This window comes from Xyrauchen texanus, chromosome 15, assembly GCF_025860055.1.
Source record: "Xyrauchen texanus isolate HMW12.3.18 chromosome 15, RBS_HiC_50CHRs, whole genome shotgun sequence".
NCBI lineage: Eukaryota > Metazoa > Chordata > Actinopteri > Cypriniformes > Catostomidae > Xyrauchen > Xyrauchen texanus.
Genome location: NC_068290.1, coordinates 1,893,665 through 1,911,164, shown reverse-complemented (window position 1 = coordinate 1,911,164; position 17,500 = coordinate 1,893,665). Strand labels below are relative to the sequence as shown.

The window sequence follows — 17,500 nt, the reverse complement described above, 5'->3', positions numbered from 1 at the left end:
GAAAGACACATGACTTCCAAGCAAACATGTCCACCCTCCTTTTGAAACTCAATGTCGATGAACTGCCCAACAGTGTTGCATTCTCTGTTTAAACATTTACGTAATTCAGTTTCCCTCCTGAGGTGTCCCAGAGACAGTTGAGCTGAGATTTGATAAATGCTATTTGATCGCAATCTCGACCAACCGTTTTGGAAATTACGGTCTTTCCCGATTCAAGTAGATGGGTGCTGTACTTTTGTATCCTTAGAAATAGCTGCCCGTGAGCGTTGCTAATAAGACCGCCTGGTGGACTGACTCGTTGTCCTTAACCATTTTATTCTATTCGGTCATTTTTGACCGGAATATTTTTTTCCGACATAATAAAAAATTGTTTCGTTTTCTGATCCGGACAATTTATTTTCTACCACTTGGCGTCTGAACTAAACTGAAATATTTGCACTTGAAACAAGAACTACAAGTGGTCGTTTTTAACTATAAGTCACTTTTATAGTTAAAAACGCACACACAAAGACAAAAAATTAACTGGTGACACTAGAGGATTTTTTTATTCAGTCAAATACTCATGTGTCATATGTCGTTGGAAATATCTCAAAGAGTCAAATACAACCAGCCTAATTGTTTTACTCAAAGTAAATCAAAGTAAAAAATATAGTGAGTAACAGCTAAATATAAGTCTTTTATAATTATGTTGGTGTTGCTTATGTGCCGCATTTTCACTCATAGTGTCACGAAAAATAAACGGAATATATAATATCACATATCATTATTTAGAGTCTGTGATTATCTTTCAATCGAGTCCACACACAAGATAATCAGATGTATAGATCATTAGATAATCCACATGAAGCACAATGTTACATATGACCACCAGGAGATGGCGCCAAATACACGACACAGACTCAATGATGACTCAAATGACACAGAATGAAACTCATCCTGTGAAATCTCATGACTAAAATCATGTGTGCATGCTCTGCAAACCTTTAGTCATTGTTGTGTTTGCATATGTAATTATTACTAATGTACAATTATTATCTTTTATTTGTTTGGAGATTTTTGGAGACGTTTTTGACATTATGATAAATCTATAAATGAGCCGCGATGCAAAACAAACTAAGAATAAGTTAAAAAACATAAAATCCCAAATTAATTGCATAATTGTATTGTTTATACTTCAGGGAAGAAGAAATGTTATCATCTCTTTAAAAATAAAGGGACACCTGTAGTGTGTCCGGTCAAAAATAACCGCGAACGGCAAAGTAGGCGGCCCTACTTGATCAGAATAGGAGGATTAAAGGAACAGTTCACCCAAAAATGACATTATTTACCCACCATCATCTGTGGAACAAAAACAAAAAGAGAGAGAAAATTTTTGAAGAATTCCGATGACTTGGAATATTGCACAAGTCGTATGGACTATTTCTGTGGTACTTTTATGGTGATTTTTGGCATTTTGTTGTCCTTTTTGGAGCTTGACAGACATGGTCACTATATTAAATGGAAAATAGATGCATGAAGATTCTGCAAGAATTGTCCTTTTTGTGTTCCATGGGGGGATATAAATGGGGAAAATACTTCCCAAACCAAGATGGCTGAAAAAGTGGGCGGGCACTGTTGCACTATTGGGACGCAATAGTAGATTGGCTTAAAAACAAGCTAATTAAAAAATTGCATAACAGTCTCATTGAAAGATTATACTGAAAATGTGTGTATGATTTGTGACGTTCTCTGACGCAGCGTAAATTGCAACTTCGCAGTTATTGAGATGTTTGATGCTTCATTCTTACTGGTGCAATCTTGTAGACACCGTCTAGACAGCAAGTGTCGTCCATTAAGGCGCGAAAACAGTTCGATAAGAGGAGTCGAGGTAGGCGTGCATGGTTTATTTTGCAACGATTTTTGCCCCCAGTGGATCTGATGTTTGTAGTTTATCTTTCATCAGTGAAAAGAAACAGCTGACGTCTCATTTTAGCTGTGCAACAGTGAGCAGGTTTGGATTTGTACACAAATATACGGCTGTGCATTTTTGTGGTTCAGAAGTAGGTGGCAACTGTTCCTGATGATGTTTATGACTCTTCTGTTCTGATTCAGTGTCAGTCATATTCCTGCAATTCCACACTGAATCATTCCCAGCCAACTCTGGAGGAATTACATCTGATTATATGGCAACAAAACCTCAAAATCTTCCCGTCGGTGCGGTATGAGGATCTGTCTGCAGATAATGTCTCAGAAATAATCTTAGAATACTTATCAAATCTGCACAGAAATATACAAATCTTCCTCCAGATCCAGAACTTTCTTTCATTCCATCCCATTCCTTTCCTCCAATATAGTCTGAAATATTGTTGGATAGTATCAAAGACATGACGCAACAAATCTAGAACAGGATACATTACATTACCACACTGACAATTCATGAGACGCGACTGGCTGTTAACAAAATATTGAGCTACACATAACACATAAGATACTCATAAGATACACATATGTATTTTCTCAGGCACATATTGAGTCTAAATAGATGCACAACTTACATAATTTTAGTAGTTCACCCAAATGACAATAATCATATCATGCTGTTAATGTGTTAAACGTGCTATAGTTTACTTCCACTTTGCTGCTTCTAATGTAAATCAAGTCAATCACTGAAACAACAGCGCCACCTTGAGTAACAAATAGCATGTGTAATATGTATATAATAATGTATGCATGTGTTTACTGTCTTGTAATAAATACATTTATATCATGTGACTATAAATGTACATAGATACGGAATAATCGTAAAAATACAATTTATGCAAGCACAAAAAACCGGCGATAGGATTACATTTACATTTACATTTATGCATTTGGCTGACGCTTTTATCCAAAGCGACTTACAGTGCACTTATTACAGGGACAATCCCCCTGGAGCAACCTGGAGTTAAGTGCCTTGCTCAAGGACACAATGGTGGTGGCTGTGGGGATCGAACCAGCGACCTTCTGATTAACAGATTACCAGTTATGTGCTTTAGACCACTACACCACCACCACTCCTATGGTTACACATCTCCTCTCTAAACTTTAAACTCAGATTTAAAGACAAACTACAGTCTTGACCAACACAAAATCAGTATCGTTTGAAAGTTTAGAAGTGCTACTTTACAATGCATGTCGGCATTATGACCAAAACTGAACACGTGCTTTCAGTAATTTTCGGATAAATCAGAAGTGCTCCGTTTTACTAATTTATTTAAATAAAATGGCATTGTACATATTCTTGAAATTGGTCAAATAGACACATGTCACATGTTGTTGGAAAGCTCTTAAAGAGACGAATACAACTAGCCAATTTATTTTACTCACAGACAAAAAATATAGCGAGTAATGGCTAAATATATGTCTTTGACAATTATGTTGGTGTTGCTTATATGCCGCGTTTTCGCATATAACTTCACGAAAAATAAACGAAACAGAAAATATCACATATCAGTATTTAGAGGTGATTATCTTTGAAACGAGTCCACACACAAGATAATCAGATGTATAGATCATTAGATAATCATGATCATAGACTCAATGATGACTCAAATGACACAGAATGAAACTCATTCTGTGAAATCTCATGACTAAAATCATGTCTGCATGCTATGCAAACCTTTAGTCATTGTTGTGTTTGCATGTGTAATTAGTTCTTATGTACAATTATTATGTTTTATTTGTTTGGAGATGTTTTTGGACACTTTGAAAAATTATTTTTGTAATACAATAACTTTTCACCTTATTTACACCCAGAGATATATTATGTCAAATCGGAAAAATAAGAAATAAATTAAATTGTTGGCTCAATTTTTTGGTGTGAGAGTCTCAGATTGTGCCTCAATCTATATCATTGAAACCTTTGAAAAGTTTTCTTTACAATGATACCAAACACGTCACCCTCCTTGTTCACTTTGTCAAGTAATAAGCCTTTAAATTTGGGTATGCCACTAAAACAGGAAATCTTTAAAAACACCTTCAAAGCTTAAAGGGTTACTGACCCCTTTTATAAAACTTTTTTTATTGGTATTTATTATTTTTTTTTTACAATTTTGCCTCTTTTTTTTATTTTATTTTTTAACACTATTCAAAAGTTAACATTTAACTATAAGGGAAAAGGTGTTGCAATGAGGTGCCGGGTCACCAAAGACCCCAGGTATGCGTTTAAGGGTTAATGAGTGAATGAACTACAATCCTATAAAGCATTGTGAATTATAATTGTTATCCAATAGAAACATTGCCATAGAAAACTGATTTAAAGCATTGATTATAAGGAGTTTCTTCAACTTCAGCCACGTTCATGTCCCAGGGGTTGATTTTTATAAAAATCACCTTTTATTTTTGGCACTTTTCAAACGTCTTTTATGTATAGATCTGACTGTTCAGACCCAGACTTTCAATGTTAGCATCTCACACCTGTTTGTTTCATGTTCTCCTGCAGGATCTACAGAGCTGCGAGCTGAAAGACAGACAGATATCAGCTCATCACTGCCCTCTAGAGGGTATGTAGTCAAATACACCCTGTAGATCATGATTAGTTGATGTACCTTATTGATGGAATAATTACGTATGTTTACTTTCATTGATTGGTGACCAATTGGTGCATGTTTTTGAGTACTCACAATGCGTGTGTGTGTTTGTTTTTGTTTAGTGGTTTTGCCTCCAGAGAAGGCCGAGGGATGTGAGAGTTATCTGCAGTATCTGCACGCTGAGGATGGAGACAGAAAAACGCTGAAAGAAACTTGTAAAGCGAAGAAACGCATCAGTCTAGATGTGAGTCCAAAGCTACTCCAAAACTGTACACACTACTCATAAGTAGCAACTTAACAACTACTGTCAAGCAACCCTTTTTGAACAACTTGTTACTCAATAATTTGAAAAGAAACATTAAATTAATTGAATGTCTTTTTACCAAGTTACCTGTTCTTGCCCCCAAAAATGTCATGTGGTGCGACCGATTTAAATGATATATTATCGTTACTTGCATTATATTTTAACAAGTTATTAGTCGGTCAGTGAAGTGTTTTGAAAATGAGTTTGCACTTTGTTTAATTTGTTAAAAATATCTATTTTAGTAGTACATATTAAGGCTAGTTTTAAAAACATTTTAACCATTTACAATAAAAAAAAGAAAATACAGATGGACAGAATAAGGAGCCGTCATGTCATTGACCCACCAAAACACTATAGCTACAGTGGCAAGAAAAAGTATGTGAACCCTTTGGAATTAGCTGGTTTTCTGCATTAATTGGTCATTAAATGTGATCTCATCTTCATTAAAGTCACACGTATAGACAAACACAATGTGCTTAAGATAACAACACACAAACAATTATAATCTTCCGTGTCTTTATTGAACACATCCTATTAAATCTTCACAATGCTGTAGAAAATGTAAGTGAACCCTTAGGCTAAAGATGTCAACAAAAGCTCATTTGAGTCAGGAGTTGGCAAACCTGGCAACCAATTAATGAAACAAGATTGGAGGTGTGGGTTAGAGCTGCTTTGACTTATAAAATGCACTTAAACATTTTGAGTTTGCTATTCACAACGTCTGCTGATGTGGACCATGACATTGCTGTAAAAGAGTTCTCAGAAGACCTACGATTAAGATGGGTTGCTTTGCATAATACTGGAAAGGGTTATAAAATTTATCTGTCCACAGTTAGAGAAACTGTCTATAAATGGAGGTGATTTAGTACTATAGGTACTCTCACTAGAAGTGGCCGTTAGATATTCATCTGTCCACAGTTAGACAAACTATAAATGGAGGTGATTTAGTACTATAGGACTCTCTTTAGAAGTGGCCGTTAGATATTCATCTGTCCACAGTGAGACAAACTATCTACAAATGGAGGTGATTTAGTACTATAGGTACTCTCTCTAGAAGTGGCCATTACATATTCATCTGTCCACAGTGAGACAAACTGTCTATAAATGGAGATGATTTAGTACTATAGGTACTCTCACTAGAAGTGGCTGTTAGATATTCATCTGTCCACAGTGAGACAAACTGTCTATAAATGGAGATGATTTAGTACTATAGGTACTCTCTCTAGAAGTGGCCGTTAGATAGTCATCTGTCCACAGTTAGACAAACTGTCTATAAATGGAGATGATTTAGTACTATAGGTACTCTCTCTAGAAGTGGCTGTTAGATATTCATCTGTCCACAGTTAGACAAACTGTCTATAAATGGAGATGATTTAGTACTATAGGTACTCTCACTAGAAGTGGCTGTTAGATATTCATCTGTCCACAGTTAGACAAACTGTCTATAAATGGAGATGATTTAGTACTATAGGTACTCTCACTAGAAGTGGCTGTTAGATATTCATCTGTCCACAGTTAGACAAACTGTCTATAAATGGAGATTATTTAGTACTATAGGTACTCTCACTAGAAGTGGCTGTTAGATATTCATCTGTCCACCGTTAGACAAACTGTCTATAAATGGAGATTATTTAGTACTATGGGTACTCTCACTAGAAGTGGCCGTCCAGCCAAGATGACTCAAAGGGAGCACTGCAGAATGCTCAATGAGGTAAAAGCAAAAAAGGAATCATTGGAACTGGTTAACATCTCTGTTCATGAGTCTACTGTATGGAAAACATTAAACAGGTACGGTGTTCATGGCAGGACAACATGAAGGAAGCTGCTGCTTTCCAACAAAAACATTTCTGTGCACCTGAAAATTGCCAAAGACCACCTTGACGCTCAACAACGGTACTGGGAAAATGTTTTGTGGACTGATGAAACTAAGGTTGAATTGTTTGGGAAGAACACGCAGCACTATGTATGGCGTAAAAAGGGCACCTCATACCAACGGTGAAGTATGGTGGAGGGAGCCTCGTGATTTGGGGCTGGGACCACTTGCCATCATCGAGAGAAAAGTAAATTCCCAAGTTTATGAAGATATCCTACAGGATAATGTCAGGGTGTCTGTGCACCAGCTGAAGCTCAGTAGAAGTTGAGTGATACAGCAGGACAATGACTCTAAACATCGAAGTAAATCCACTACAAAATGACTTAAAAAAAGAAAATCCATCTTTTGGAGTGTCCCAGTCAGAGCCCAGACCTTAGAGATGCTGTGGAATGACCTCAAAAGAGCCGTTCACACCAGATATCCTGAGAATATGTCTGAACTGAAGCAGTTCTGTAAGGAAGTGATGTACAGTAGGTGTAATCTGCCTCTACCGGAAAGGCTTGATTGAGGTTATTGCGGCCAATGGAGAATCGACCAGTTATTAAAACCAAGGGTTCACTTACTTTTACCACAGCACTATGAATGTTTAATTAGATGTGTTTAGTAAAGATAGGAAAGATTATAATTGTTTGTGTGTTGTTAACCTAAGCACATTGTGTTTGTCTATATCACCCGTGGGAATACCGTCAGAGGGTTTGACTTGGGTTCGGATCAGTTTTTTAAGTACAGTATAACTTCGGGTTTGGGTTTATAATTAATATAAACGAAATAGGCTTACATAACGAAGCTACACTATTTTAAAACAGCTGAGCTACAGTGATACTGCTGGTCAGTTTGTAGCATCACTACTTTCCGCTGCATGATCCTCTTTCAGCTAAACCCATACCAATTTGACAAATTGAGGGCATTTTTGGCCTGAAATAACAATTACACCAGGTGCATATGCTTGACTGCAAAATAAATGCAGTCCTGACTGTATAAAATGTACAGTAAGTATGATATAACTGTAGGTATGTGAGCACATTGCCAAAGGCTTCCACGATGAGGTCACCGATATACATTGCATGAGCACAGAGGACACGTATAATATCACACATTCATGAGAGTCTTCTCGCTTTTCTTCGCCCTCCATTCTTACATCTTAAACGATGACACACTGTGTCAGCACCTATAGATGCCTGCAGCATCGCTGTCTGGCCATCAAACGTGCACTTGTCCTGTTGGAAGCGCATTACTAGATACCCCTAAATCACAGTTGCTGCCAAAAAGCTGTAACTGAGAAATGTGGTTAAAAACCTTTTTCCTGGAGCAAGACCAAAGCGGTCTGTATAATCCCCTGCAAAACTCCCTTCTGTGTCCCATCTGAACAGGTCGAATGGCATTTTAAGAGCTCACCTGAAATGTAACACCTGTACTGATGTATTTTTGTCTACGTAAAAGCAATTGACTGAGTATTCGGATGTTTAAAAGGGTTTAAAGGGGTCATGTCAAACTTGTTATTATTGATATTTCCCCCGGAGGTCTACTCAACATTAGTCAGGTTTTTAGCCCCGTCATGAATTCATTTTTTGCTCCTGTGCCACAAAGAAAATGCAATTTCTCATGACATGAGTCACATGTCGCTGAAGAGTTGCTATTGCCTCGTGCGTGTGGCACCCCCTGCTGTGCACGTGTGTAACTGCATGTTCTCCTGATCCTCCAGGACCTCGAGTGTAACATGTCACTGGGTGATGACAACAGACAGGAGTGGGTCTTCACCCTCTATGATTTTGACAACAGCGGAAAAGTGACAAAAGAGGTAAAATATCATGTTACACGTAAATTATACGATGGTGAGCAAGAGCGAGTCATTGAGAACTGTTACAACGGTGATAATCATGAAATCTAGTTAACATGGGGAGATGGATCACATTTACATCTAAATAGTAAGCGATTTACACAGAAAGGAACCCAAACCCCAAATTAGAGGTCGACCAATAGTGGATTTCGCCAATAACCAATTAATTGACCAATAGTTTTAAATATAAACAAGCCCAAAACACACAAGGGACCCTTATTTTGAAATGACTGAGATTTGTCACTGTAACAATGCTCCTATATGCAAGCATAAGCTTGTATAGCCTGTATATTTACCAGATGGAGAGTTTTGTGTTTATACAGTGGCAAGAAATAGTATAGGCTGACTAGGGCTGGGTATCGAGTTCGATACATTTTAGGCACCGACCATATTGCCTCTAAACAATGAAGTATCAAAACATCTCTTGTTGTTCGGAACCAAATTTCTATACCTAAGGGGTTAATCTTGTCAACATCAGTGATAAGCATGTAGCATGCTAGATGTGCCCAAATCTAAAAGTCCCGGTGTTTGGCTGTGTTTAGGCATCAAGGATAAACACTAGTTTATGCCAGTTACACCCAGAGACGCGGCTCACACATGAGGCTGTAGTGTGTATACGTCTCAAGCCCCATACATGTGAAAGATGTGTAAAAGATCAAAAGTGTGACTACATTTCACCAGCCTCGATGCCAACAGCACGCGACTATATATTTGCGACAAGATAATTGCTGCCAAGACCGGCAACACGACAAATCTGATGAAGCACTTGATAGTGCACGGAATAAACTTAAGAGCAGAAAGTTGCTCCGTCTTCGACTGCAAGAAGACCGAGCCGCTGCATTCATCCTCTCAGCGTCCTCCTGCCACAGAGCTCCCTTCAACATGCCCACCACACGTGTCCTCCTCCAACATGCCCACGGCACGAGTCCTCCTCCAACATGCCCACGGCACGAGTCCTCCTCCAACATGCCCACGGCACGAGTCCTCCTCCAACATGCCCACGGCACGAGTCCTCCTCCAACATGCCCACCGCACGAGTCCTCCTCCAACATGCCCACCGCACGAGTCCTCCTCCAACATGCCCACCGCACGAGTCCTCCTCCAACATGCCCACCGCACGAGAACATGTCTAAGCTGAAGCAGTTCTGTAAGGAAGTGATGTACAGTAGGTGTAATCCACCTCTACCAGAAATGCTTGATTGAGGTAATTGCTGCCAAAGGAGGATCGACCAGTTATTAAATCCAAGCGTTCGCTTTTTCCACAGCACTGTGAATGTTTACCATTTATAATGAAAGATTATAACTATTTGTGAGTTGTTATCTTAAGCACATTGTGTTTGTCTATACGTGTGACTTTAATGAAGATGAGATCACATTTAATGACCATTAATTCCAAAGGGTTCACATACTTTTTCTTGCCACTGTATATGAACATTGTTAATGATGAAAGATTTACCCAAAATGTGTCAGTGATTGTTTTTATTCCAACTTGTTCAAACATAGACTGCCATATAAACCAACATGCCAATACATGCAGTGTCTGAAGTCGACACTCATCTCACTTAATTCAAATATATGAGAATGTGATGTGTATGTGTGTGTTGTTTGTTAGGACATGTCCAGTCTGATGCACACTATCTATGACGTGGTGGATGCATCTGTCAATCATTCCTGTAACAGCAAACGAAAGACCCTCCGCGTCAAACTGACTGTAACGCCTGAACATGGAGCTCGCAGGAGAGATGCTTCACACGCCGGGGCTGGTGGGACTCACACACACACACACACACACACACACACACACACACTCACACACACACACACACACTCTCTCTCTCACTCACACACTCATGTACACACACACACACACACACACTCACACACTCATGTACACACACTCACACACACACCCACACTCTCTCACTCACACTCACACACACACACTCACTCACACACTCATATACACTCTCTCACTCACACACACACACTCACACACTCATATACACACGCACACACACACACACTCACTCACTCATATACACACACTCACACACACTCACACACTCATATACACACACCCACACTCTCTCACTCACACTCACTCACACACACACACACTCATATACACTCTCTCACTCACACACACACACTCACACACTCATATACACACGCACACACACACACTCACACACTCATATACACACACCCACACTCTCTTACTCACACTCACTCACACACACATATACACTCTCTCACTCACACACACACACACTCACACACTCATATACAAACGCACACACACACACACACACACACTCACACACACTCACATACACACACTCACTCACTCATATACACACACTCACACACACTCACACACACTCACACACACACTCACACTCACACACAATTTGATTCCTTGTTCTGAAGTGATACATTTACTTACACAAGTTATTAATTTGTTTATTAGTTGATTTAACATGTGCAAAATAAACCCATAACTTGAGTATTAATATATTCGGCTGCTTTAGCAGAACTGAATTGCTGACTGTGTGATTTTCTTCCCTCCCGCTTCAGACAGAGACGCGAGTCGTTTGAGTCGTGTTGAGTCCACTCACCCAGATCATGACAGACGGCAACAAACACACATCAGGTGAGCAGATGAAGTTGTCTGTCGTACTTCAACACCAACAGTATATATCCATGTCCTTTATTAAAGCATGACGACATGTTGTCTCATGTGACAGGGGTCCGACTGCTGAACCCGAGAGGAATCAATACTGTGTGGATGAGAATACGGAGAGGAGGAATCACTATCTGGATCTGGCTGGAATCGAGAACTACAGCTCCAGATTTGAAAGTAAGCTTGTAATGAATGTGTTTGGCATTACAGAAGAATCATTCTTAACACTGACAGCAGTGAGATGGGAATTTTAAGGATTGATGCCAAACAATATCACAAAAACATGTCCAGGCCACTTTTTTCAAGCCTGCTTTTAGATTAATTAGGATTCATATTTTTTGGCATTGTGACATTATTTATAATTCATATTCACTCATACAGAAAACAAACAACAAATACAAAAGTATTTGGTATTTAACAAAAGAGTTAAAGTATTTAGACATCATGGTAGTATTTATTGTATTGTCTTTCATTTGTGCTGGTTAAAAACATTGAATTGCAGTATTTATTACAACATATTTCTAAAAATAATAAAAACCAAATATTTTTATTTATATATTTGAAACATAAGTATTTTTTTGCAGTGTTAAAAAATATTGAATTGCAGTATTTATTATATTATATTTCTAAAAATAATAAAACAAAACTCAAAAGTATTTAGTATTTAAATTGTAAAGTATTTATATATCATGGTAGTATTTATTGTATTGTCTTTTATTTGTGCTGGTTAAAAACATTGAATTGCAGTATTTTTATATGATATTTCTTATAATAAAATTATAAAGTATTTAGTAAATAAATTGTAATGTACTTAAACATCATGGTAGTATTTATTGTTTTGCTTTTAGTTTTTTCTAGTAAAATAAATCATTGCCATTTTAAAAATATATTTTTTTAAATAATAAAAAACACAAACACAGAAGTATTTCGTATTTAAAATGTAATGTATTTATACAGCATGGTGGTATTTATTTATTGCCTTTAGTTTATGCTGATTTAAAAAGAAAAACATTGAAATACAGTACTTTTTTTTATAAAATAATAATAAAACTATAAAAAGCACAAAAGTAAAACATCTTGACGCATTACAGCTTACTATATATGAAATATTCTGTAATTAAAAGTATTTATTGTTATTGTTATTATTATTTAAACCAGTGTAAACTAAAGGCAATGCAATCAATACTATATTGGGAAATGTTTTGTGAGCTTCATCCAAACAGATTATCTCCCCTAATCATTGTGCTCATCCTTTCTTTTCATCCGTCTCTTTGCAAGGTTCCTTTCCTCCTGCAGAACAACAAGAGCAGACCTCACAAAGTTCACAATCCCAGAGTCGATCCCGTTCTCACGAGCCAGAAGCCCATGCCCACCAGCGACGCTCGCAGGTCATCGCGGACCACTGCATAGCTCCGGACCCACGCACTCGAAACGGGCCCCAGTTCGTCAAATCCCCCAAAGGGACGTCAAAAGGAGCAGGTACCAACCAGGCAGGGGCCAACGGAGGAGGCAAGATGAGCAAGTGCCACGGCTACTATCCGCCCATGCAGGGCGTGCATGCCCCGGGCAGCCATGGGGGTCAGGATGTGTATCACCTACTTCAGCAAAACCATTCACAACCAGGTCATCCACACCCTCTCCAACACAGCCACAGTAAGAGATTGAGGGCCAAAGCCAGGGAACAGGCCATGTCGCCCTCCAAACAACCCTCACCCAACAGCCCGCCGGTGCTTGAGCGCGAGCAGTCCCCTGGCATCCTTTCGGGCAGTGTGGTGCCAGTCGCCCAGCGGCACGAGCACCACCATCACCACGAACATCACCATCATCACCACTACCATCACTACCATCAGACATGACTTCCTGTAACACATTGCCCTCTTTCAGATGTGGTATTGTGTGGCAACGTCTCTACAAATATTTTCTACTATATGTGGATCTCAGGTGAATGGTGCTGCTTTGTAGCTTTTCGGAAAAAGTCTATTTCTCCATTTGGAGACCCACCGTGGACTGAAGGTCTCCCTCTCTTACTATAGAGGAAATATCACCACTGCCAATTTTAATGCTAAAATATCTTCCTATATGTTTAAAAATAAAAACTATATGAATATAAACATTTTACTGTATGATTATACTGCATATGCATATTTATCATGATTTATACATATGCATCTATGTTCTTGCTTTTGATATATATTTTAATAAAATTCCTAATATCTAGTGCATTTAGTATCCTTCTGTCCTTTTCTTGATTAAAAGATTGAGTACACTAACTTTGGTCAAAAATTATAGACTTATAACACTTAGTACACACTCATTTGTCGCAGAAATTAATTTAATTGGTCACTGTGGCAGGGCGGAGGGCGGGGCCGGGACCCTTATCAGGCTAATCAAGCCTCCGAGAGGGATAAAGGCCGACTGCGGACGGCGGTGCGACAGAGAGAGAACGTTTACGGGCAGCTGTCCGTCATATGTGTGTGTTTGTGTCTTTTTGTTTAGTTCTTAATTAAAATATTGTTTATATTGTCAAGCCGGTTCTCGCTGCCTCCTTTCCATTGAGCTGCCTTTACACTGGTGCCGAAACCCGGGAAGGAGGCGGGCTACGCCGTAGTGGAGTTCTCGCCGCTACCATCCACCCCAACGGAGCAGTCGCGGCCATCTTCCGGGGGACGGAGGAGCCCAGCCGCCTGGAAGCGGAATGCTAGGGGAGAAGGGGCTCTTAGCTGACCGCCTGGAACGGTCAGGGGCGGAAGAGATCCCTACCAGCCAATAAAACGTGGCGGGGTCTGAGGCCGCTGATCGCGAGCGGCGAGGGGCTCACTGCCGAACGCCTGGAGTAAGAGAACCGCTGCCAGGGGAGGGGGAGACCCCTCCTGTTCCCCGAGAACGCGGCGGGGCGTTCTGTCCGCCAGCGGCTGGAGGACTGCCTCGATCCACCCGGGGAGTCACGGCTGTCGTCCATTAGAGGGTGGAGGACTGGCCGAAGACCAAGCTACGACATATCGGGGAACCGGCGAGTAAGTGGGGGGAACTGCACTGTTACAGGGAGTACCCCCCTATTTTTCATTATTGTTTCCCACCCCCTGTCCCCTCCCAGATTCAGGAAGGTGGGGATGACCTGCCGGCAGACAGGGCATAAGGCACGCCGCTCCCCAGGGAAAGGGGGAGGGTTGTACGTCATGCCGGGGGCTCCCCAGCCTGAGAGAATGAGGGAGGAATGTGACAGGGCGGAGGGCGGGCCGCGTCGTGATCATACACACCCGGTGTAAACTTAAACACACTGACACACACACAGCGGAATTGTGAGTGTGTGTGTGTCTCTCTCTCAAACTGGTGCCTCCGGCTCGTCTTTATCTCCCCTCTCAGCTGATTAGAACAGTTCAGCGCCGAGTGTGCATCCTCACGGTCCGGCTATGGCCTCCTCATCACAGACAGCAATTGTCTTTTTTCTCCCAAGTTGGCACGCCCAATTCCCAATGTGCTTTTATGTCCTATTGGTGGCGTAGTGACTCGCCTCAATCCGGGTGGTGGAGGACGAATCTCAGTTGCCTCCACGTCTGAGACCGTCAACCCGCGCATCTTATCACGTGGCTTGTTGAGCGTGTTGCCACGGAGACATAGCGCATGTGGAGGCTTCACGCCATCCACTGCAGCATCCACGCTGCACTCACCACACACCCCACCGAGAACGAACCACATTATAGTGACCACGAGGCGGTTACCCCATGTGACTCTACCCTCCCTAGCAACTGGGCCAATTTGGTTGCTTAGAAGACCCCGCTGGAGTCACTCAGCACACCTTGGGGTTCGAACTAGCGAACTAGCAAACTCCAGGGGTGGTAGCCAGGACACCCAGATAAACGAGGTTCATCTTAAGTGCCGTTTTTGGGAAACGCACGTAAAAAATAACGAAGGTTCATAAAATCGCTCATAGAAATGCTCTTAACCGCTAAGATCGATCGTTAGGGAATCGAGCCCCTGGTCTAGTCATAACAAGACATACATGCGGTGTATTCAGCGTACTCCAGCGACATCATGTGGTGACACTAGAGAATTACAGTCTTCTCACACTGGTCCACAAATGGGGCGAAATCTCCAAAAGAAGGCGGAGTTGCTTTAGAATGGGTGGGGGTTACACAGAAAGGGGGTGGAACCAACTCTAAAAAGGGGTGTCACTTATACACTGTTAAGGGAGATAGTCACCGCCCCTTTTTGCCTTATCCTTCTCAACATTTTGGCTATACATGTTATTTTATGTTTGAAAAGTTAAAGTTTTAAAAACTTGTTTTAGGTGGCAGATTTAGATTTTATAATCCATAAAACTTTTACTTTTTTTGGTCTATTAGCAATGGTTAAATATGATCCTATTTATTTTAATAAAAGTTAATACATGCTTTTTTACAACAACTACATTTGTTTGTGTATTTGTAGTTGTACTTAGTTCAGATGTGTCATATTAGCAGACTGTATAATTGGTAATAACGCGCTTTTGTGCGCAGTCCTGTGAGGATTTAATCGGGGGGGGGGCAAATAAGGACCCCGACCGCGCCACACAATGACACCCGTGAAAAGCGAGGGGAGGGTCGGCCGAATGCAAATGTCCCGCTTTGTGCTGCCCGAGAGACTCTCCTCTGCCATTGACAACTGCCTATTTCAGTTCGGAGTGGGGTGGAAGTGGTAAAATGATGCAAGTAAAGCGTTGCCACTTTCACACGGTTTTCCACATTCCTTGATTTGCGCACAAGCGCGCAGCGCAACAGGGACGTGACGCGACGCAAAACACAAGGTAGGAACCACCATATTTAATTTTGGCACTTGACATTTTCTAACTCAACTTGCAGAGCAGAAACTATGTGCAATAGTGCATGCATATATGTTATGCATATATTTTTCTCTAGAGCTGAAATATAGGTTGCATATGGAGATTTGGAGGGTTATAATTAGTAATAAAGAAAAATGTCTGTCGATAATTGACTATTTTGAGATGAACTTTACCCAAATGGACAATTAACAGCGGCCTAATGGTCATGCCATATGGACAATTAAGGATGTCCAAGGTGAGTTCGTAGAAATATTATCTTTTTGTTTAGTTGGTTTCACAAATGTGTGAAAAACAACATTTAAATGTTATTATTAATACATACATGCATTCATTGACTGTACAAATGCCATGTGGCGTAAACATCAAGTAAAAGGTATTAAAATACTTAAAAATACTAAACCTGAATACATGAGATTGCACGCAACTTAAATGTTTTCAAACATATTTTTCATGGTAAATATAGATTTTTACAAATATCAAGCATTTTTGAGTCAAGAATATCAAAATGTTTTCTCAGGGTTACATCATACAGTATGACCTAAACAAAATATGTATTTTTATAAAAATAAAAAAAAGGTCAAAATATTGATGTTTACTGACAAAATAATTATATATATATATAAAAAAGAAGAACACATTTTTTTTTAGTCACATGACATCAAAATGCAAAAGTTTATTTTATTTTTTTTGGTCACATGACATCAAAATGCAAAAGTTTATTTTATTTTTTTTTGGTCACATGACATCAAAATTAAACATCAATGACTTTTGACTTTTTTTATTTTTTTTATAAAAATACATATTTTGTTTAGGTCATACTGTATGATGATGTCATGTGACCAAAAGTAATTTTTTTGGGTCACATGACATCAAAATGCAAAAGTATTTATCTTTTTATTTTTTTGGTCACATGACATCAAAATGCAAAATTTTTTATTTTTTTGGGTCACATGACATCAAAATGCAAAAGTATTTATTTTTTTTTTTTTGGTCACATGACATCAAAATGCAAAAGTATTTATTTTTTTATTTTTTTGGTCACATGACATCAAAATGCAAAAGTATTTATTTTTTTGGGTCACATGACATCAAAATGCAAAAGTATTTATTTATTTTTTTTTTTGGTCACATGACATCAAAATGCAAAAGTATTTATTTTTTTGGGTCACATGACATCAAAATGCAAAAGTATTTATTTTTTTTGGGTCACATGACATCAAAATGCAAAAGTATTTATTTTTTTGGGTCACATGACATCAAAATGCAAAAGTATTTATTTATTTTTTTTGGTCACATGACATCAAATGCAAAAGTATTTATTTTTTTATTTTTTTGGTCACATGACATCAAAATGCAAAAGTTTTTTAAAACATTTTTTTTTAATAGTCAATATTTTTTTTTTCCTGCTTAATTAAATATATATGTATATATAAATAA

General features: G+C 39.2%; 1 protein-coding gene and 1 long non-coding RNA gene across 3 annotated transcripts in view; one reads left to right on the top strand and one right to left on the bottom strand.

Annotated features, from left to right (window-relative positions):
• LOC127655750 (protein naked cuticle homolog 2-like) overlaps window positions 1-13,459 on the top strand; it is a 50,820-nt gene extending 37,361 nt beyond the window's left edge. Inside the window, exons 4-10 of one of the 2 annotated variants that reach the window (XM_052143720.1) lie at window positions 4,460-4,520; window positions 4,670-4,791; window positions 8,427-8,522; window positions 10,174-10,324; window positions 11,139-11,214; window positions 11,309-11,421; window positions 12,523-13,459. In XM_052143720.1, the coding sequence (XP_051999680.1) occupies window positions 4,460-4,520; window positions 4,670-4,791; window positions 8,427-8,522; window positions 10,174-10,324; window positions 11,139-11,214; window positions 11,309-11,421; window positions 12,523-13,100 (1,197 nt within the window). In that variant the 3' untranslated portion in view covers window positions 13,101-13,459. The remainder of the gene's footprint in view (window positions 1-4,459; window positions 4,521-4,669; window positions 4,792-8,426; window positions 8,523-10,173; window positions 10,325-11,138; window positions 11,215-11,308; window positions 11,422-12,522) is intronic. The other variant, XM_052143721.1, reaches the window with a different exon arrangement.
• The window catches only part of LOC127655777 (uncharacterized), a 68,445-nt gene that overhangs the window by 30,101 nt on the left and 20,844 nt on the right, over window positions 1-17,500 (bottom strand). The window lies entirely within an intron of this gene.